Source organism: Ursus arctos, unplaced genomic scaffold, assembly GCF_023065955.2.
Source record: "Ursus arctos isolate Adak ecotype North America unplaced genomic scaffold, UrsArc2.0 scaffold_1, whole genome shotgun sequence".
Taxonomy (NCBI): Eukaryota; Metazoa; Chordata; class Mammalia; order Carnivora; family Ursidae; genus Ursus; species Ursus arctos.
Window position 1 is genome coordinate 53,462,356 of NW_026622763.1, and position 21,468 is coordinate 53,483,823.

The 21,468-nt window shown below is 35.8% G+C and overlaps 2 protein-coding genes across 4 annotated transcripts in view; one reads left to right on the forward strand and one right to left on the reverse strand.

Moving 5' to 3' along the window:
* The window catches only part of CIR1 (corepressor interacting with RBPJ, CIR1), a 38,152-nt gene extending 27,959 nt beyond the window's left edge, over positions 1–10,193 (reverse strand). The window contains exons 1-3 of the mRNA XM_026492531.4: positions 10,096–10,193; positions 5,290–5,384; positions 941–1,014 (exon numbers count right to left, since the gene is read on the reverse strand). Coding sequence (XP_026348316.2) covers positions 941–1,014; positions 5,290–5,384; positions 10,096–10,167 — 241 coding nt within the window. The 5' untranslated portion in view covers positions 10,168–10,193. The remainder of the gene's footprint in view (positions 1–940; positions 1,015–5,289; positions 5,385–10,095) is intronic.
* A 53-nt stretch (positions 10,194–10,246) lies between these two features.
* SCRN3 (secernin 3) overlaps positions 10,247–21,468 on the forward strand; it is a 34,558-nt gene continuing 23,336 nt past the window's right edge. Inside the window, exons 1-5 of one of the 3 annotated variants that reach the window (XM_026492533.4) lie at positions 10,247–10,344; positions 12,286–12,455; positions 14,170–14,351; positions 15,377–15,576; positions 18,893–19,105. In XM_026492533.4, coding sequence (XP_026348318.2) covers positions 12,297–12,455; positions 14,170–14,351; positions 15,377–15,576; positions 18,893–19,105 — 754 coding nt within the window. In that variant the 5' untranslated portion in view covers positions 10,247–10,344; positions 12,286–12,296. Of the gene's footprint in view, positions 10,472–12,285; positions 12,456–14,169; positions 14,352–15,376; positions 15,577–18,892; positions 19,106–21,468 lie in introns of all 3 variants that reach the window. The other 2 variants (XM_026492532.4, XM_026492534.4) reach the window with 2 other exon arrangements.

Consider the following 21,468-nt stretch of genomic DNA (forward strand, 5'->3'; position numbering starts at 1 on the left):
ATACTATGATGTCATGGTATTTAATTGTAACTTGTAAGAAATTATTGGTTTCTTTTTTTCTTCTTTCACAAGATAAAATTCAAATCACTAAAGGATAATTACAATATTGAACAAGACAGTATGCAATAAGCACGTTAATTCCTAGTTCTTAAACTTTTATATTTTTCATTGACAGAATATTATACTATCTATAAGTATATTCAATAAGAAGGACTAAAGATGTATACACAAATTATAAAAGAATAAATGCACTCCTGTTGATGCGGACATTTTTTCCTCCTCAAAGGTCAAGTCATTAAAAAAAAGTCAAGTCATGAAATATTACTAGATTAGATAATTATTTTTAATATTTATTCTACTGTACTGAATTCAGTATTTTAAAATTATCTTTACAGAATAATAGCAATTTTAAAAGATGAAGAACAACTTTTATGTATGTATGTATAGTATGTATTTAAAGATTATGTATTTATTTAGAGAGAATGCAAGCACAGAGACGGAGAGAGAATCCCAAGCAGACTCTGCACTGAGCACAGAGCCCAACACAGGGCTCAGTCTCACGTACCTGAGATCATGACCTGGCCAAAATCAAGAGTTGGGACACTAAACAACTGAGCCACCCATGAGCCCCAAAAGATGAAGAACAACTTTTAAAAAATGTCTGTTATAGGGGCGCCTGGGTGGCGCAGTCGTTAAGCGTCTGCCTTCGGCTCAGGGCGTGATCCCGGCGTTCTGGGATCGAGTCCCACATTGGGCTCCTCTGCTGGGAGCCTGCTTCTTCCTCTCCCACTCCCCCTGCTTGTGTTCTCTCTCTTGCTGGCTGTCTCTCATAAATAAATAAAATCTTTAAAAAAAAAATGTCTGTTATAATAGTTCTCAATCTTTAGTTGTAAACACATCAAAGACTTAAAAAAAAAAAAAAAGGAAATGAGGCAAGTACCTTTTTTAGCTCCTGGTGGGGCCTCATACATGAAATTAAGGCCATTCTTTACACGCTCATCTCCCATAAGCAACCTAAATGAAAACAATAAATAAAGTTAACAATTTTATATAGGAGGAAAAATTACAGAATAACTGTTCCCCATCTCCCAAAACCCTAAGGGAATTAAGAGAAACTATTGTTGTTGGAGATAAAGGCCCAAAACTTGACTTCACTGATTAGATACCACCTGAAGTACATGAATGGAAATGCAAACAGTGCTGCCTCTATAGTGACTGGTTTTAATTTCTGAGACGTTCTCATTACCTGAGAGATCTTCGCCCTTCCAACAGAAAAGGGAAAAAAATGCCATGGTCACTCTCACATGCTTTTCTTAAACTTTGAAATGCTATGGAAATAATGACAGCTTTGAAATCCTATATGCCAGCACAAATTTGGAATTAAGTTAAATAGTGCCAACATTTTTTCTTAATTGTGAGGGATCAAACAGTTTTGGAAAAATGAGTCTCTCTGGAATTTCTTTAGAAAGTCAAATCCAATTAATGCTTGTAATAAGAGTCAATGTCAATAGGAGAATCAAATTCTTTGATGAGGCCAAAGAGGAGAGAATAAGTTTAAAGATATTCTACAACAGGTTAATTACTATGATGGAATCAGTGTCTGCTGCACCTCAAAGATCATTTTCTTTATAATTCTAACACTGAAAATTCCCAGTTTGGGTTCTGTTTAGAGAGATATGCTGTGATTTTTTTTAAAAAAAGCTCTGCAATAAATTGAATGACTGGTTGAGTTAAAGTTTTAATTCATAAGATCCAAGTAAGTACTGATTATAAAGATGAAAGCTAAAGAGTGAATAGACTTTCCTCTTACATTTGAAAAAAGGCAATCACAAAGGGTATATTACATAATTATAATTCTTCTCTTATTTCCGTTGGAATTTATAAAGAACTTAAAAAAAAAAAAAAGGAAGAGAGAAAAAAAAAAAAAAAAAACCAGGCGAGCGAAAGGATGAGAGGATCTATATCCATACAACGTAATATTATTTTGCAATAAAAAGGAATGAACTACTGATACATGCTACAAAATAGATGAACTTCGAAAACATTATACTAAGTAAAAGAAGCCAGTCACAAAAGCCAATTTATATGTATGATCCCATTTATATGCCAAGTCCAGAATAGGCAAATCTACAGAAACAGAAAGTGAATTAGTGGTTGCTTAGGGTTGAGAGGTAGAAGGGACAGGGTGTGGGAATGGGAAGTAACTGCTAACAGGTACAATATTTCTTTTTCAGATGATAAAATGTTCTGATATTAGATTACAGTGACAGCTCCAAGACTCTGTAAATATATATACTTAAAGCCAACACTCATTTTTAACAGATTATATCTTAAATTAACACCATTTTAAAAGTTAAAATCAAGCACATGAAAAGCTCAATATCACTAGTTATTAGAGAAATACAAATATAAGCCACAGAGAAATAGAAATTAAAACCATGACATACCACTTCACACTAATTAGGATGGCTATTATGAAAAAAAAAAAAAAGGAAAATAATAAACGTTGGCAAGGACATGGAGAAAATGGAATCCTTGTGCAATAGTTGAGTTAGGCTCAATTGCTTACTGGTAGTAATGTAAAATGGTGCAGCTACTATGGAAGAGTTTGGTGGTTCTTTAAAAGCTACACACAGAATTACTATATGATCCAGCAAGTCTACTCCTAAGTATATACCTAAAGGAACTGAAAGCAGGGACTTGAACAGACAGATATTTGCATGCCAATGTTTATAGCAGCATTACTCACAATAGCCAAAAGGCAGAAACAACTCAAGTGTCCATACATGGATAGATGGATAAACAAAATATGGTATATACATACAATGGAATATTATTTAGCCATAAAAAGAAAAAAGTTCTGACACATGCTATAATATGGATCAATCTCGAACACACTGTGCTAGTGAAGTCAGTCAGATGCAGAGAGATACATATTTAGATTCTACTTACAGGAGGCACCTATAACAGGCAAATTCATAGACAGAAAGTAAAACAGTGGTTACCAGGGGCTGGATATAGGAGCTAAGTTGGTAGAGCAGCGAAAGGCCAAAATTGAAATAATCTGAGCAACAAAATAAATAACAATAGTATTGGATTATAACCCATTAAATAAATAACTCTGAGTCCATAGTGATAGAAATAAATAATTAAATAAATAACTAAATGAGGGAAAGGGAAAATTCTTCTTTCCAGAGGAATTCAAATTTTCAAATTGTAGGGGGAATGAGAATAGATTAGAATACCACAGTAATAATTGATGCAGGCAATATCCACCAGTGAATGCTAAATTAGTGAACAAAAGTTCAATGAAAAACAGGATATTTGTATAGCTTCAAATATTTAATTATAAAGAGAATAAAGTAACTCTTTTTTTAGATAAAGAATAAACAGGGGGCGCCTGACTGGCTCAGTTGGTAAAATGTGTGACTCTTGATCTCAGGGTCTTGAGTTCAAGCCTCATGTTGGGCGTGGAGCCTACTTAATTTAAAAAAAAAAAAAGAATTAACAGTATAACCTGTTGCAAACCTACTTTTCCACTTCCACTATCTCTTTATCAGCCTAACTCAACTATTGGTTGTTTCCCTGAATACCCTCTCTACTTTCCTGTGATCTTTAATAAGCTTTTACTATATGTAAGTCAGGGTTTCTCAACAGTGGTACCACTGACATTTTGGACCAGATCATTCTTTGTTGTGTGGGGCTGTCCTGCATATTGTAGGTTGTTTTCTTTGGATGTAAGTTGTTTTGCAGCATCCCTAGTCTCCACTCCCTAGCTGCTGGTAGCATCCAACCTCTGACCTCTGATAATCAAAAATGTGTCTGAACACCGCCACATGTCTCCTGGCAAGGGGGTGAGGTGTGTGTTTTGGGGGGGGAGAATAATGGCCTTCAGATGAGAACCACTGGCCTAAATCCTTAACATTCTTCATAGTTCAGTTCAAATGTCACTTCTTTCATGAAGTCTTACCTTGTTACCCCAAATGGAATTATTCTGTCCTACATTAGCATGCTATAGTCTTTAAAACATTGTGTTTTTAATATATCAATTATACTCAGCTTTGAACTAGATGTACATATCCCTTACTAAATATTCCTGAGGGCAGAGACAAACTACGTATCACACTTTTATAGGCCCCTATAACAAACAGGCCTGCTATTTATTGTCTTGCATGAAAGCAGGTACTCAATAAAAGTTAATCAGATTAAATAGAATTAGTGAGAAAAATACTTAATTGAACTAAAAGTTTTATTTCTATAATTTCACTCTGGATATGCTATATTTTAAAGAGAATATTTAGTAACAGTTTAGTAATACTTATGTTCCATATTTTGATGAAAAACAGAAACGAGCTTAAGAAAGTATGGTCTATGTAGCTAAAGCACCACTATTCACTTGCTTGATTAACCAAGAGCAACCAGCTTCAGAGTTAAGACTTGCTTATATAAACATAAAATGACAATAGATGTAAGGGCAGGTACTGTGCTGGAATAAACCAATAAAGAACTCTAGCTATGATCCTGCCATTAATAAAGCAGTGACATGCAGGTCAAGTAGAGACACTTCATTTTACTTTTTGAAGGTGTCCTGTGCATCTCTTCATTTCAGTACACGCTAAAGAAATAGCTTTGTAAGCAGTCTCAGTAGTTCAAGTGTAGACTTTCATTGTTTTTCCAAGCTTTATCTAAGTTGGGATTTGCTCATAAACTGTATATGGAGTCACATCAATGTATGTTTTATGTGAATTATGGGGAAGGTTGGAAAAAGTGGCAACGTACAGATATGAGAGTACAGAGGGTACATAGGAAATAGAATCCTATCATTGCGGCATTCAATTCAAAAAAGTTAATGTATGATTTAGTAAGTGATCATTCTTATGCAATTGATTATTCTAAAAACACTAGCGTATAAGCAAAATCAGTCAGAGAAAGACAATTTCCATATGATCTCACTGATACATGGAATTTAAACAAAACAGACGATCATAGGGGAAGAGAGGGAAAAATAAAACAAGATGAAATCAGAGAGGAAGACAAACCATAAGAAACTTAATCATAGGAAACAAACTGAGGGTTGCTGGAGGGGAGGCGAGTAGAGGGACAGGGTAACTGGGTGATGGACATTAAAGAGAGCACGTGATGTAATGAGTGCTGGGTATTATAGAAGATTGATGAATCACTGACTTCTACCTCTGAAACCATTAATACATTACATGTTAATTAACTGAATTAAAAAAAAGCCAACCACACACAAAAAAATAAAAACACTAGCACAGTGGAATTTCTTACCTATTATCATATGATTCTTGTTCTTTAAGATACTGTTGCATTAATTCTTCTTGTTTCTTCTTATCATATGATATTTTCTGTTCTGCCATCCATACCTAAATTAATGAAGTATAAGATTTAATTTAAAGAGAAAGTTTGCTTTTCTTTTATAATAAAATACAAAATGCTATCATATATAGTTTACAACATAACCTATTTTGGCCATAATGACATTACCACAAAAGAATAGCTATAAAGTCTGATTTGTGCCTTGATACAGGTCCTTAAATCTAGTCATTCAAATAGCTAAACTTTCAGGCAAAACTATCAAACTTAAGAACCACTCTGAGCACCTGTGGTACAATAGCTTCTTGCACTGAGTCTCTGTGTTATCTCAGAGAACAGAATGACCATCTCTCTAGATGGAGTATGTCTAGTCTAGAAAACACAGCAGGAATAAGCAATGTCCACAAATGCCAATGGGTAACACAGACACTCCAAAAGAGGAGAAATGGAGGATAAGGAAAAGAAAAAAAAAGAAAAGAAATTGAAAGGTAGTTGTAGAAAAAAGGGAAGCGACAAGAGAGGAAACCGAGATAACACAGAGATACATCAAATGTTTTGGAGTTGTTCAATGGCACCAAACCACAGGCTGAATGCGTCCCTATGTGAAATCCTCAAAATCATAAAAGTGGTGGAGGTAAAAAGCCCATACAACTTATACGAGGATACTTAATCAGGTTATTTCAAGGTTTAAAAGGTATCAATGCCTTCCTACTGCTTTTAGAGTAAAGGACACCGTATTTGACAACCATTCAATGTAAACAGCAAGTCAAAACTTTCTCTCCAAATATGCTAAGTTTTAAGAAGGTAAACTGGAGGACAAATACTTACATTGATTAAATTGTAATTATTAACTGTGGGGGCAAATAGATATAGGGAGGAGGGTGTGGGCAGTTACCAGTATTTTAGTAGTGACGAAATAGGAAGGTTCTAAGGGGACACTGTTTTAGATGTGGACAAGAAGAATTCATATGGAAATAAAAGCAAGAAGAGAAATGAAACCAGAAACTTCTTTTGGTGTAAGTTTCCTGAAAGTTTCTTCCACTGACTTCATATTTACCAATGGAATGTTACAGTACAAAAAAGCCCTACACTTGGGATAGGCAGTAAAAAGCACATTTGGCATTTTCACTGTAGCTCAAAGTGAAAACAGCTGCAAAAAAGACATGCAGGGTGTCACTGCCTGATAGAATAACACATTGATAATAACACTCAAATGAATAACATATTATTTCTAACAGAATAACTACCATTTATTTAAAGTTCTAGATTTTACAAAGTTATTTTACTAGTCTCAACTGCTCAAGAGCTTAAATACATATTGAGTACCATGGACTGGAATAAAAATAAAACACATTTTTGCCTTCAAAATGCTCAGAATCTGTAATAAAAAAATCATATAGCTTTTCTGTATGTTCAAGATATTTCATAAGAAAAATGAATTGTGTAGATAATAATGAAGTTTGATATCTGGATAATAGAAATATGCACAAGATAAATAGAACAAGACAGTGATTAGAGGACAGGAGGAAGTCTGCTATAATGGAAAGCTTTCTAGCAAGTTTTGGTTTTTGGAAGTTAATTTTTTAAAAGATTTATTTATTTATTTTAGAGAGAGGAGAGAGTGTGCTCATGTGAGCAGGGGCGGAGGGGGAGAATCTGAAGCAGACTCCCCAATGAGCGCAGAGCCTGACAGGAGGCACGATCTCATAACCCCGAAATCATGACCTGAGCTGAAACCAAGAGTCAGACACTCAACCGCCTGAGCCACCCAGGCACCCCTAGAGGTTAATTTTTAAATTAAGTAACTATATTCGCAGGTAGTCAAGGTTATAATTTCTTATATATGTTTCCAAAGATGTTCTAATACATATATACATAAAATTTGTATATATGATAGAAAACACACACATTCTTTTCTCACTCTTTTCATAAATGGTAACATATACTGCATATAGGCACACAGAACATGCATAAAATAAAACCGAATATCATGGAGATCATTTCTAGATAAGTAAATAAAAGCTTTCTTTGTTTTGGGGGGAGGAGGGGCTGAATATCATTCTGTGGAGCTACCCCATCATTATTTAACCAATCTCCTGCTCTACTGATGGGCATTTATGTAATTTCCAAACTTTTGCCATTATAAACTCTGCTTCAACAAATAACCCCATACATAAGTAACTTCATACACGTCAAGCAGGGTTTTGAAGAGGATCAAAATTTTGCCAAGGGAAAAACAGGGTAAGATACTACCAGCAGAGGGAACAACTCAGACAAAAGCCCAAACATGTAAAATAGGAACTAAGTAGTTTGATATTACTGGAGTATAAAATCTGAGGAAGAATGGCAATAGGAGATGAAGAAGGAAAAATAAACTGAAATCAGATAAAAGGACTTCATCCTACGGTATTTTAATAAGGAGCCAAAAGAGATCAGATTTGTGCTTTAAAAAAACCACTCTATGGAAACAACACAAATACTCATCAACTGATAAATGGATAAATAGTGCTATATCCATACAGTGGAATTATGCAGCAATAAAAAGGAATACAATACCGATACATTCTACAACATGGATGAACTTTTAAAGCATTATACAAAGAAAAAGAAAGGATTCATAAAAGGCCACAAATTGCATGATTCCATTTATAGAAAATGTCCAGAACAGGCAAACCTACAGAAACAGAAAGCAAGTTACCTAGGGAGGGGGAGTGGGGAAGGTTAAGGACAAATGGACAGTGACTACTAAGAGATACAGGTTTTTTGGGGAGGTGATGAAAATATTCTAAAACTGTTTGTGGTGGTGACTGCATAAATCCGAGAATATACTAAAAACCACTCAATAGTACACTTTAAGTGGGTAATTGTATGGTATGTGAATTATATCTCAATAACGCTGCCAAGTTAAAAAAAAAAAACATTATTCTGATGGATATGTAGAGAAAGAATGGGGTCAAGAGGGGTCAAGACTGGAGTAAAAAAAAAAAAAGCCTGCTAAGAAATTTAACAGTTTAGGTGGAAGATGATGACGGTCTAAGCTAAGAAACAGGCAGTAGTGACAAAGAGGAGAAATGAAGTCAGAAATATTTGGAAGGTAAGATAAAATAGAATTTATTAGCTACCTAGATAAAGGGGTGATGGAAAAGAGATGAATCCTGAATTTCTGGCTTGGGGGTCAGGATGAAGGATTGTGTTACTACCTCTATTTCCTACTAATACAAGATAGGAAGTATAAAAAGAAGAGCAGATTTAGGATGAAAGATATATCCATTTCAGATATGGTGAGTTTGAGATGCCTGTAACATACCAGGATGATACTGTTTAGTATATAGTTGTCTTGAGGTGCCTTGAGCTAGGGGGAGAAAACTGAGAATGTAGATTCAAGAGTCGGGAGTAAAGAGGGAGTAGTTAAAACCATGAAATTGGATGTGATGTCGGGGAAAAGCATATAAAGTAAGGCACAGGCCAAGGACGACGCTCGGGTAACACATGTACTATAGGAGCAAATTAAAAATAAGTTTGTGTGTAGGGGCAATTAACATTTTGTTGAGAAATCCCTCTATGTGGTCCCCCAACGCTAGGTGGTACTTTGTTTCAAAACCTTTATCTGTACCATCTTATTTAGTCCTCATAACAATTTCTCAAGTCTAGGTAACTGATCCTGGTCATTTCAAATTTACAGATTAGGAGACAGGATAAGGGATATTAAATACTTGTGTAAGTTCTCAGGGCTAAAAGTGGGCTGAAATAACTAGAATTCAGGTCTGATTCCAAGGTCAGACTTTTCCTACTTCACCACTCTTGCTTTCCACTGCCATACTATTCAGCACGGTTTTTCTGTACTGCACCAAGGAGACATGTAACTGATTCTTTAAAAAGCCAAACTGAGGGTTTCAGAGGGGAAGGAGGTGGGGGAATGGGAGAGGCTGGGTGATGGGTATTAAGGAGGGCACGTATTGCATGGTGCACTGGGCGTTATACGCAAGTAATGAATCATGGAACTTTACATCAAAAACTAGGGATGTACTGTATGGTGACTAACATAATAAAAAAATATTATTATTTAAAAAAAAAAAAAAAGCCAAACTGTAGCTCCTGGTTGGCTCAGCCGCAGAGCATTTGACGCCTCATCTCGGGGGTCGCGAGTTCTAGCCCCACGCTGGGTGTAGAGATTACTTTAAAAAATATAAGCAAATACATAAATAAAGCCAAATGTCGTTGTATATCTGAACCTAATATAACATTGTGTATACTTCAATTAAAAAATACTAAGTAAAATAAACAGCCAAACTTCAAAGATTTGGTCATCAGACAGACGCTACATCATCGGGCGGGATTTAAAAAGAGGAAGCCAGAGGTGACTTTATTTCCCTTTTAAGATCTATCTTAAATAAACAGGGAATCACCTTTGGACAGGATGGCAGAGTTCAGAAGCCACGATCCCTGGGATCCGAAAAGACAAAACCAGAATCAGCTGAGGAAGTAACGAGAAACCCTATGATCAGACTTCGAATCAAGATTTACATTCTAGTTGAAAAGCCGACTGAGTAGACGAAGGCTGGCTGATGTAGAATTGGCGTCGAGGGCCAGCTTTGTCAGCGAGTTTCTCAACAAAGAAGAAAGGGCGAGAAGACCAGGGCTTTAGGCCTGGGTAGGAGGCGACTGTCCCAAGAATCCCAGAGACACCACCACTTTCACCTCCAGCAGCTCCTGGGAACCCAGACGCCAAGGGCCAGAACCCTCCCCGGCTTCCCTACTTACTTTTTTGATATTGGACTTGGAGGCCGGATGAAAGTCCTTCTTGCACATGAAATTGGCGAAAGATTTCCCCATTTTAAAGCCTAAGGTGGGGAAAGCGGCCGCTGGACCCGTAAACAACGTAAACAAACACTGCCGCCTAACCGGAACTGCGCCGCCAAGGGCAGCGGGAACTTCCGCGGTCAAAGGTGACAGCTTCCGGCAACTGTCGCCTCCGCCTACCGCAGCACGCCCTTCCCCCTTCCTTTGAGGGTAGGTCCTAGGCTGGGGGAGGGGCGTGAACGGGGGAGGGACGTGCGCAGTGGACTTGCGAAGTGGGAAGCCGCGAGGTGCTGCGCGGGCGGGACAGAGGGGCTGCGGGAGGGGCCCGGGGTCTGAGGTGAGCCGGCTGCGGGCTGACTGCCGCCAGCTGGGGTGTGGAGTGTGTGCTGGGTGGGAAGGGGTGTTTGGAGTTCGAACCCTTTATTCTGTGGACTTTGACTCAAGTTACGTAAAGTTTTCCGCACCGATTTTCTCGTCTGCGTTGTGAAAATAGTAATTCTCGCCCAAACTGTATAGTACGTTAGTACGGATCAAAGGATGTGATGTTTCTGAAAACTCTTAGTGAACTAAAGCATATAAAATAGAATGGCAACTTCACAAGAGCGAGGATTCTATTTTGTTACCGGCTCTACGGTGTCTGGCTCAGAGAGATGTTCATAAACCTTTGTTGAATGATAAATGTGTACTAGGCTCTCGAACGTTTCCATTCTAAATGGGCTAGGTGTTTTCCTAACTAGGTGGCATGTTTCCTTAGCTTCTCGGATGACCGCAGTTAGCGCAGATCATCCAGTACAGCTTGACGGCCCTTGAGACTCCAGGGTTTTCGGTGGACGTGGCTGCTACTGCTGTTAAGGGATCCACCAACCAAGTCCTCTCTTAGAGAGGCAGTGGGTGTGATTGCAAAAATAAACCTTTTGTGAGAAGTTTACTCTTCTATCCAATAATAACTATAACAGCTTTCTTTTGCGTGTCTGATATGTTCCATGCACTATGCAAAAAGTTTTACACATTGTCTTATTAAATTCTAATAACAGCCTCCTGAGATATATACCGACGGGGCAGAAGGCTTAGATAGAGATTAAATAGCCTGCCAAGGTTAGGCAGTGGTAGAAGTAACTTTGGAACACAAAGAGAAGGCGATCCAGGACGTAAAGGTTGAAATTCTCGCAGAAAAGAACGGCAACTATGATATAACTGAGGAACTATCCATAACTGAGGAAAAGAGAGAAGTCTTAGGAGTTTCTTTCTAAAGGTGTTTCTTTCTTACTTGAGTCATTTTGTTTTTTGAATGAAACATTTATTAGATTTACATTTCGTTTTTAAATTGCAAGCGTCTGTTGTGTAAAGCCATTCTAAGGTTTGGGCATTATAAAATAAAGGAAAGCAGGAAATTCTAAAACAGTATGTCCATATTGGAAGCAAATATGTTCTACGAAAATTGAGGATTTAAGAATTTCCAAATTACAAATGAAGACACAATCTTGATATTAAATTCTACAAACAGGATTTACAAGTTATATATGTGAACTTCTTCCTGGAAATATCAACAATTTGGAATTTTATTGACATGATTTTGTATTTGTCTGATTCTGTGAGTCTTTTAAAATTTAAGTCTTCTCAGTATTATAATTTGTGTGTATTCTTCTTGTTTGAGGAAATACTGGGACTTTTCATAAGTTCAGGTGATGAGAATACAAAGATTAATAAAGCATATTCCCAGCCCTCAAGGATCTTGCTGTCCAGAAAGAGACTCGTATATGTACACAAATATGGAAACTCATATGTGTACACAGATATGGTCTTCATAGCAATAGAGTTAAGTGCAGGGGTTCCCAAACATGGAAATAGTGAAATGAAAGAAGATTCAGGGAAGACTTCAGGAGAGGAAGATCTTAGAGGATAAATTTGACCTACAGACTAGAAGGTCGTACTGGTCATTGCTATTTTCTTACTGCTTCTTGTAGTACAAGATTCATTCCCAAGTCGTTTTCTTACTGATTTTTGTAGTACAGTATAAAGTTTAAAACTTTAAGGAACACCCTTTATTAGGTATGGCAATAACATCCCTTGGTCATCAAGTAAAATTCTGTGTTTTGTATATACTAAAAATGTTTTTCTCTTTTTATTTTGCATCTTCTGTATGTTTTTTAGTTTTTTAAAAAATGGAACCTTGTTCCTGTGATACTTTTGTGGCATTGCCTCCAGCAACTGTTGGTAACAGGATTATTTTTGGAAAAAATTCAGATAGATTGTGCGATGAAGTACAGGAGGTAGTTTATTTTCCTGCTGCAGTTCATGACAACCCGAGAGAACATCTTCAGGTAGGTGAAGTACATGTTTTGCTGGCAATAGTTTTCTTTAAAAATATCATAAACAGGGGCGCCTGGGTGGCACAGCGGTTAAGCGTCTGCCTTCGGCTCAGGGAGTGATCCCGGCGTTCTGGGATCGAGCCCCACATCAGGCTCTTCCACTATGAGCCTGCTTCTTCCTCTCCCGCTCTTCCTGCTTGTGTTCCCTCTCTCGCTGGCTGTCTCTATCTCTGTCAAATAAATAAATAAAATCTTTAAAAAATATATCATAAACAGGTTTTTTGTTTTTTAAATCATGAGCTAGCTATTTGGCAGGGACTATAGAAGTTAAAAATTCAAGGATTTCAATTTGAAAAATAATTTGAGTCAGAACTAGATTTCTGGGCTTTTATTTCAATGATTTGGAGGAAGCTGATATAACAATAAAAATAGTTGTTAATTCTTTGATAAAATATTTGAATGTTTATCATACGCGAGCATGTCAAATAGGGCAAGGATTTAAAGCCTGCTGTCAAGACCAGTTTTGTCTTCCAGGAGCTTTGAGTCTAGTAGAGGAATAGGATGTATGTAACATAGGTAACTAACCCTGTTATAAAGTAGGGTGGTTTAAATGCTAAATTTAAGAGCGAGCAACAAGTTGTGTGACAACAGTGGAGAAAGAGCAATTAATTCAGACTAGAGATCAAGGAAGTCTTTAGCAGGAGCTGGGGTTTCAGCTCGAGTTTGATGGGCAGAAAGTATTCTGATCAGTGTAGAATAGAGAAAGTCATTCCAGTCTCTGGAAATAACAGTTTTTATCACCAAAAAAGGCTTATGGGGCCCTGTGATAATACTATCAACATGCATTTTATGCAGTCATTTGGTAGTATACACATTAATTAAAAGATCCTTTAACAATTTTTATTAAAAATCCATTCACTATGAAACTTAAAGTAAAAGTTTCACATTATGCTTTTATTAAGTTATGCTTTTTTAGATTTCATTTTATTGATATTCTAATACTAAAATATATTAAATATTAGATGTTTTCTGTATATAGGCCTTTTTTTCCTTTTGCTGAGACTATTTATTGGATCCATTTCCACTTTCTCTCTTTATGTTTAAATTTCTCCTATTCTGTAAACCAGTGGTTCTTATTCTTTTCACTATGGTAGACATACCAGATGGGTGACTTCCACATGTTACATATGCTTCTATAGCAATTCTCTCGTACATAAGAGCTACCATATGGGACATATGTCACTAATTAAGAAATAATGGACATTGAGATTGAGATCCACTCCCTTTAAGTTTCAACTGAATACATCTTCCTCTACAAAATGTTTCAAGATTTCACAACTAGAAACCATCTCTCTCCTGAGCTTACGTCAGCACCTCATTTTTACTTTTCTTAATGGCCCTTATACTTTACGTTTTATTGTGTTTTCTTTAGTGTATAAGTCTTAGTTTTTGGAAAGCAAGATCTGTATCTGATTCATCTTTATAACTAATATATCTCTTAGCAGAGTCTTTGTAATAAGAGATGCTTAATAAATATTTGAATGAGTAAAAGCTTTAGGGTCAATTCTGAATATGTTTTAAGGGTAGTAACTTTATTATTGAAAATGTTAAGTTAGTTATACTTTATTTCATAGTGGGCATGTCTTCTGATTGAATTGTAAGATTCTGAAACTTGATAACTTTTTCTTTTTTGGTTTTATGGTTGTTGCTATGACTTTCTTCACAGTGTACTTATATCGAAATTGATCAAGTTCCTGAAACATATGCTGTTGTCCTTAGTCGCCCAGCTTGGTTATGGGGGGCAGAAATGGGAGCCAACGAGCATGGAGTTTGCATTGGGAATGAAGCTGTATGGGGAAGAGAAGAAGTTTGTGATGAAGAGGCACTACTGGGCATGGACCTTGTCAGGTTATTTTTTACTTATATTTTTTTCAGTATAGAACTTGTCTAAAACTCTTACAAGTTTTATTTTCCTATTTTTCCCATATTTTGGACCTTGATACTTTATAGCTTGTATTAAAATGCTTCAGAGTACAGACATACCTCATCTTATGCTTTGCCTTATTGCACTTCACAGATATTGCAGTTTTTACAAATTGAAGGTTTGTGGCAATGTTATGTCAGGCAAGTTTATCAGCACCATTTTTCCAACAGCATTTGCTCACTTCGTGTCTCTATGTCACATTTTGGTAGTTCTCACAATATTTCAAACTTTTTATTATTAGTATATTTATTATGGTGTTCTGTGATGAGTGATTATAACTTGCTGAAAGCTCAGATAACGGTTAGCATTTTTTAGCAATGAAGTCTTTTTAAATTAATTTTTAAATTAAGATATGTTATTGTTTTTTAGACATAATGCTGTTGCATACTTAGTAGACTGTAGTATAGTGTAAACATAACTTTTATATGCACTGGGGAACCAAAAAATTCATTTGACTTGCTTTTTGTGATATTCGTTTTATTCCAGTGGTCTGGAACCGAACCTGCAGTATTTCCAAAGTATGCTTATACTGGCATGTAATTTGCAGATGCAAAGATCATTAATTGGGAGAAGGGAAGGAGTTGAAAATTATGATTCATTTATGTGAATTATGTAAAGTATCTAATATATTTTATCAGACCTTAATTCTCACAGTAACTTCATGGGCTGTATATTACTATCCTCATTTTATAGATGAGATACTGAGATAAAGCAACTTGCCAATAAATTACCAAGTTGGAATTTGAACATTGATCTATGATTCCAAAGACTTTGTTTTCATGATTCCAAACTGACTTCAGAAGGAATGGCTTAGAAGTTGGATTTCAGTTTATCCGTTAACTTGAAAGAAGTTTTACTTTGAATATAAACAAAAAAATCTCATGTGCATGAAATTATTTAAGAGAAATGATGGAAATTTAATTTGAAAACTTTTATATTTTTATTTTAGACTTGGCCTTGAAAGAGCTGATACAGCTGAAAAAGCCCTCAATGTCATTGTTGATCTATTAGAAAAATATGGCCAGGGTGGAAATTGTTCAGAGGGTAGGATGGTATTTAGCTATCACAATAGTTTCCTGATAGCTGATAGGAATGAAGCCTGGATTCTGGAGACTGCAGGGAAGTACTGGGCTGCAGAAAAAGTACAAGGTATGGACAACTTTTCATGATTTTTTTTAAATTTGCCTTATAATTAATAAAATAACCCCCTTAGCTGCAGCCATTGCATTTAATTGTTTCTCAAGATTTATAATCCAGTGCAATGAAGGGTTGAACTGTGGGGGAAATGAAAACATTTGAAAGAATGTTAACAGTGAAAGAGCACTACAAAGAACTTCTCTGAAAAAAAGAAAAAGGTGGTGGTCTCCCCTTTTCATCTGATATTAATTTTATATAACCTGTATATATTTTCTGTGCAGCATTTCTTGGCTGTTTTAGTACTTTTCCACTTCTTAATAATCCTTTGCCATTTCTTCCTCTTTTAACTTTGGGCTGAACTCAGAAATTTTAATTTATTGCGTGTGGTTATGGAGGTGAGGAAAGGGGAGTGCTGCTGGGGATTGGTATCTGTCAGTTAGTGGCTGAAAAGAATATGTTGATGCAATAGTAAAGCGTAAACATTGAGTAAAATAACACAATTTTATTGTTTTAGGATGCTTTGCATTTTTTTCATGGTTTCTTTGTGACCATATATTCCTTTCATTCTTCAAATGAGGAAATCTGGAGATGCGAAGTGATTTACTTGAGGCAGTGATTGAAAGACGTAGAATTTAAATCTTTCCATCCTGACTCTCAGTTCAATATTCTTTCGTAAGAGTACAGCCTCATACTCAAGCATGATCATGTACTTTTTATGTACTTACCTCCTGGATCTCCTAGTTTTAGAGAGGAGATAATTTGCACATGTGAAAATATTAAATGGTGCATAGACGCTGTGAACATTTAGAGAAAGGAAAAGTCATTGTGGGCTGGAGAAATTCGGAAAGTCTTCCTGAAGGTAGCCTTGAGCTTTGGAGGATTTGGATGTTATTTTTCAAAATAAGTCATTGCCAGTTGTTTTGATGACATTTTATTTTATATTTTACCTGTTTTTATTTTGCCTAATACATAAAATTGAATTTAGACTGTTTTCTTATATTCTAATTGACCTGATAATACCACTAGCACTCTTTATTTTATTAAGTGTGCTAAATGCAAGAGAGAAATGAATAAATGTATTCTGTTGAGAAAGATAGCCCTACCTAGCTATTCAAAATGAATACCTTCATTGAGCGTAATTATCCAGTTGTAGATTAACTTTGCCAGCTGGTTTCTCTTCCTGTTACTAAATGAGCCCAAGAATTATATAATTAAATTTTAACGAATTATCTATTAGATGGAAAACTCCTCTTCCCTGTTTGATTCTATCATGATTTTATTCTAGCTTTTGTAGTGAGAATATCCCAAGTATGACTTTGTTAGAGTAATTTAATTGATTTCTACTTAACAAACTGTTATTCTAATTTGGTTTTAAAACATTATCAATTTTCATTTTTTATGATTTATTTCATTCATTTTGGTCTCTTTAGAACTGGTTTTTATTCTTCTGTTTTGTATTTTAGTTGAAAATTTTGTTATAACTTAGTGCCATGATATTTTTGGGAGTCTTATATTTCTGTTCTAAACTTATTTATGACTAATTTTAAAAAAGTAATTTCTACAAAAGACTAATATATAAAGAATATATAAAGAAATTTCAAAACTCAACAGTAAAAAGACAATCCAACTAGAAAAATAGGCAAAAGACAGGAAGAGACATTTCACCTAAAGGGATATACAGATGTCAAAAAAGCACATGAAATGTTCAATATCATTAGCTATTAGGGAAATGCAAACTAAAGCCACAATGAGGTATCTCTACTTATATCAGAATAGTTAAAATTTTTTAAATGATACTACTAAACACTGGTGAGAAGGTGGAGAATGGACCACTTAATCATTGCTGGTAAGAATGTGTAGCTACTCTGGAAAACAGTTTGGCAGTTTATTAATTTATTTATTATTTATTTTTTTATTTTTTAAAAGATTTTATTTATTTATTTGACAAAGAGAGAGAGACAGCCAGTGAGAGAGGGAACACAAGCAGGGGGAGTGGGAGATGAAGAGGCAGGCCCCAGCAGAGGAGCCTGATGTGGGGCTCGATCCCAGAACGCCGGGATCACGCCCTGAGCCAAAGGCAGACACTTAATGACTGAGCCACCCAGGTGCCCCAGTTTGGCAGTTTAGAAAAAAACTAAATATACAACTACCATACCACCTAGCAATTGCAATCTTGTGCATTTATCCCAGGAACTTACATTCACACAAGAGCCTGTATACAAATATTTATAGCAGCTTTCTCCATGATAGCCAAAAACTAGAAACAACCCAGATGTCCTTTAACTTGTGAATGGTTAAACAAACTGATACATACTATGGAATAATACTCAGCAATAAAAAGGAATGAACAATTGATATATGTAATAACCTGGATGAATCTTTAGAGAATGATATCAAGTGAAAAAAGAAAAAAGGTTATATGCCATATGATTTTATTTGTATAATATTCTTGAAATGACAGTAATAGATATGGGTAACAGACCAGTGGTTGCCTGGGGTTAATGAGAGGTTAGTGGGGGTAGATAAGTGGGTGTGGCCATAGGAGGGCAATGTGAGTGATCTTTGTGGAGATGGAAATACTCTATATCTTGACTGTATCAACACCAATAGTTTAGCTGTGCTATTATACCATATTTTACCATTGGGGGAAACTGTGTAACGGGTACACAGAATCTCTGTATTACTTCAAACAACTGTATGTGAATCTATAATTATCTCAAAATAAAAAGTTTAAAAAGTTTAATTAAAAAAAGTAATTCATTTATCTTTTTTGGGGGGGAGGGAGAGCGCAAGTGGGGCGGGGACAGGTAGAAGGGACAGAGGGAGAGGGAGAGAGAGAATCTTAAGCAGGTTCCACACCCAGCATGAAGCCTGATGCAGGTCTCAGTCTCATGATCCCGAGAGCATGACCTGAGCTGAAATGAAGGGTCAGACACTTACCTGACCAAGCCACCCAAGCACCCCTATTTATCTTTTTGAGTATGTAATAGATGAGATGTACACAGTACAAAATTCAGAAGTCTATATTCTCATTTAAATAGTGATTAAGGGGGCGCCTGGGTGGCTCAGTTGTTAAACATCTGCCTTCGGCTCAGGTCATGATCCCAGGGTCCTGGGATTGAGCCCTGCATCAGGCTCCCTGCTCAGTGGGAAGCCTGCTTCTCCTGCTCCCACTCCCCCAGCTTGTGTTCCCTCTCTCACTCTCTCTCTCTGTCAAATAAATAAAATCTTTAAAAAAATAAATAGTGATTAAGAATCATAATCTACAAATAAATATAACATGTTAAATGTAATTTTTCTTTTCCCTTCCCCTCTTCTTTGAAAATAGAGGGAGTTCGTAATATTTCTAATCAGCTTTCTATAACAACCAAGATTGATCGGGAACATCCAGACATGAGAAACTATGCTAAGCAGAAAGGTTGGTGGGATGGTAAAAAGGAGTTTGATTTTGCGGCAACATACTCTTATCTTGACACAGCAAAGATGATGATTTCACCAGGCAGATACTGTGAAGGCTACAAGCTTCTGAATAAACACAAAGGTAATTTTATCATTGAAATAATATCAGAATGAAAAATTATATTTTGCCTGGGTATAATGTGGGTAGGATAAAATCTGGTTTTGAAGGAATTATTCTTAGTAAAGATACAGTTTTATTAAACTGATATTTTATAAACCAATTATTATAAGCTTTTTTCTCTTGAGATGAGTGAAGCGCTGTATAATTCTGAGAGGATAATAATTCTTTTTGAAGGACAAGTATATATTTGCAATCCTCAGACCCCTTTTTTCAGCTTTTACTAATAGTCTTAAACAAAATTGGGATTATTTTTCTTCTCAGAAATTATTGGAACATGGAAACATGTTTCTTTAATTTGTCTTTTGATAATACTCTTATTGGTTATTTTCTTACTGAAAAAGTTATATCTAGAACTAGTTGAGAAGACAAAGTGAGCAGATGCAAGAATTCCCTCTTCTCCTCAATTCCAGAAATATTGAGTAAAATATTTAAACATTAGGGATATATATATAGTTAGGTTTGAACACAAGAAAAGGAAATCAACAACTACCAAAAATGAAGAAAGAACCCATAGTGTTGGCAAGATTTCAGGTGTCTCTTCTTCACACAGTCCTCCTATCTGTATCAAGGAGGGGGTTCCGGACCAGATATAAGCCTTAAAGAATAATTTTAACATCCATGAGAATGTAGGTGTCTAGGTGAAGACCTATTTGGGGAGCAGGAACAGGACTACTTACCAAGATTATGAATCTGAAAAATGCAATTCTGCTCCCTTCCCAGAGTCCCAGCCTGGAATTGAGCTGTCTGTTGTCTCAGGCTCTGGGTCAGCAGAATCTCTGGTGAGAGATTGAACTCAGAGCTACAGGTATTTGGTAGGCTCATCTGGGGCTACCTGTGCTGTGCTGAGAAACAAACACTGGTTAAACCAGTAAGTCATACAGGATCTCAGCACATCTGTGTGTCTGTAGTCACTATGTGAATATTTGATATGACAGATAATCAGATTTTACTCAAATTTCCCATCCAAATGAGAAATCTGCTATAATGAATCTACATGTAACTGCCATTGAAAACATTTAAGTTATGTGGATATTGAGATAAAAGGATGTAGTTTCTACATTTACTATGGATAGTTTCTATTGTTATTCTTCAAATTCACTGATCTTTTCTTCTGTGTTATCTAATCTGTTGTTAATCTCATCTAGTGATACTACCATTTCAGATATTATGTTTTTTATCTCTATGTGTTCTGTTTGGTACTTTTTGTGTATATTTCCCATTTCTCTATTCATTACTTTCATGTTTTTCTTCGATGAGCATATTCAGCATATACCTGTTTTATAATAGCTGTTTTAGCCTCATTGTCTGCTAACTCCATTATCTCTGCAATTTCTGGATCTGTTTCTGTTGATCTGCTTTTCTTCTGGTTTGGGGTCAAATTTTCCTGCTCATTCATGTGTCTGGTAATTTTTGATTGGATAGTAGACATTGTAGATTTTATTTGTTGCATGCTGGATTTTGTTTTATTCCTTTAAAGTTGGAGTTTGTATTAGTTAAGTAACCTGTGGAACAGTATCATTTCTCTTAGGCCTGTTTTTAAGCTTTTCTAGGATAGCTCTAGAGTAGCCTTTATTCTAGGACTAGTTAGGGACGTGATCATTCTGGATATTGTGATCATTATGCCTTTACTAATTTTTTTGTATTGTTGTATATATTACTGAGAGAGGAGTGTGAAAATATCCAATTTTATTTATGGAATTGTGTGTTTTTGCTTTGTATTTTGAAATTCTGTTGTTAAGTACATACACATTTATAATTGTTATGTCTTCCTGGTGAATTGGTCCTTTTACCTTTATGAAACATTTCTCATGGTAGTGTTCATTTTTTTGAAGTCAATTTTAGCCCAGCCTTCTCCTTACTGTTTACATGACATATACTTACCTATCATTTGCTTTCAAACTATCAGTATTCAGACTATCAGTGCATTTCTTATAAAAAGCATATAGTTTGGTCTTTTCTTTTTAAAAACCATTGTGATAAGTTCTGCCTTTTAATTAGAATCTATACTTCACTGGAAATTTTATCATTGAAAAACACAATACCAAAGTAAAACATTAACTCAGTAGGCTCAATAGCAGAATGGAGATGACAGAGGAAAGAGTCAGTGGACATGAAGACAGATCAATAGAAATTGTCTAATCTGAACAATAGAGGTTGAAGCAAGCAAACAAAAAGAACAGGGTCTTAGGGACTGTGGAATAGTACTGAAAATTCATGTCATTAGAGTCTCAGAAGGAGAGAATGGTGTGATGCAGAAAAGTCTTTGAATAATGGCTGAAACCTTGTCAAAACGCAAAAGACTTAAACTTACAGATTCAGGAGAG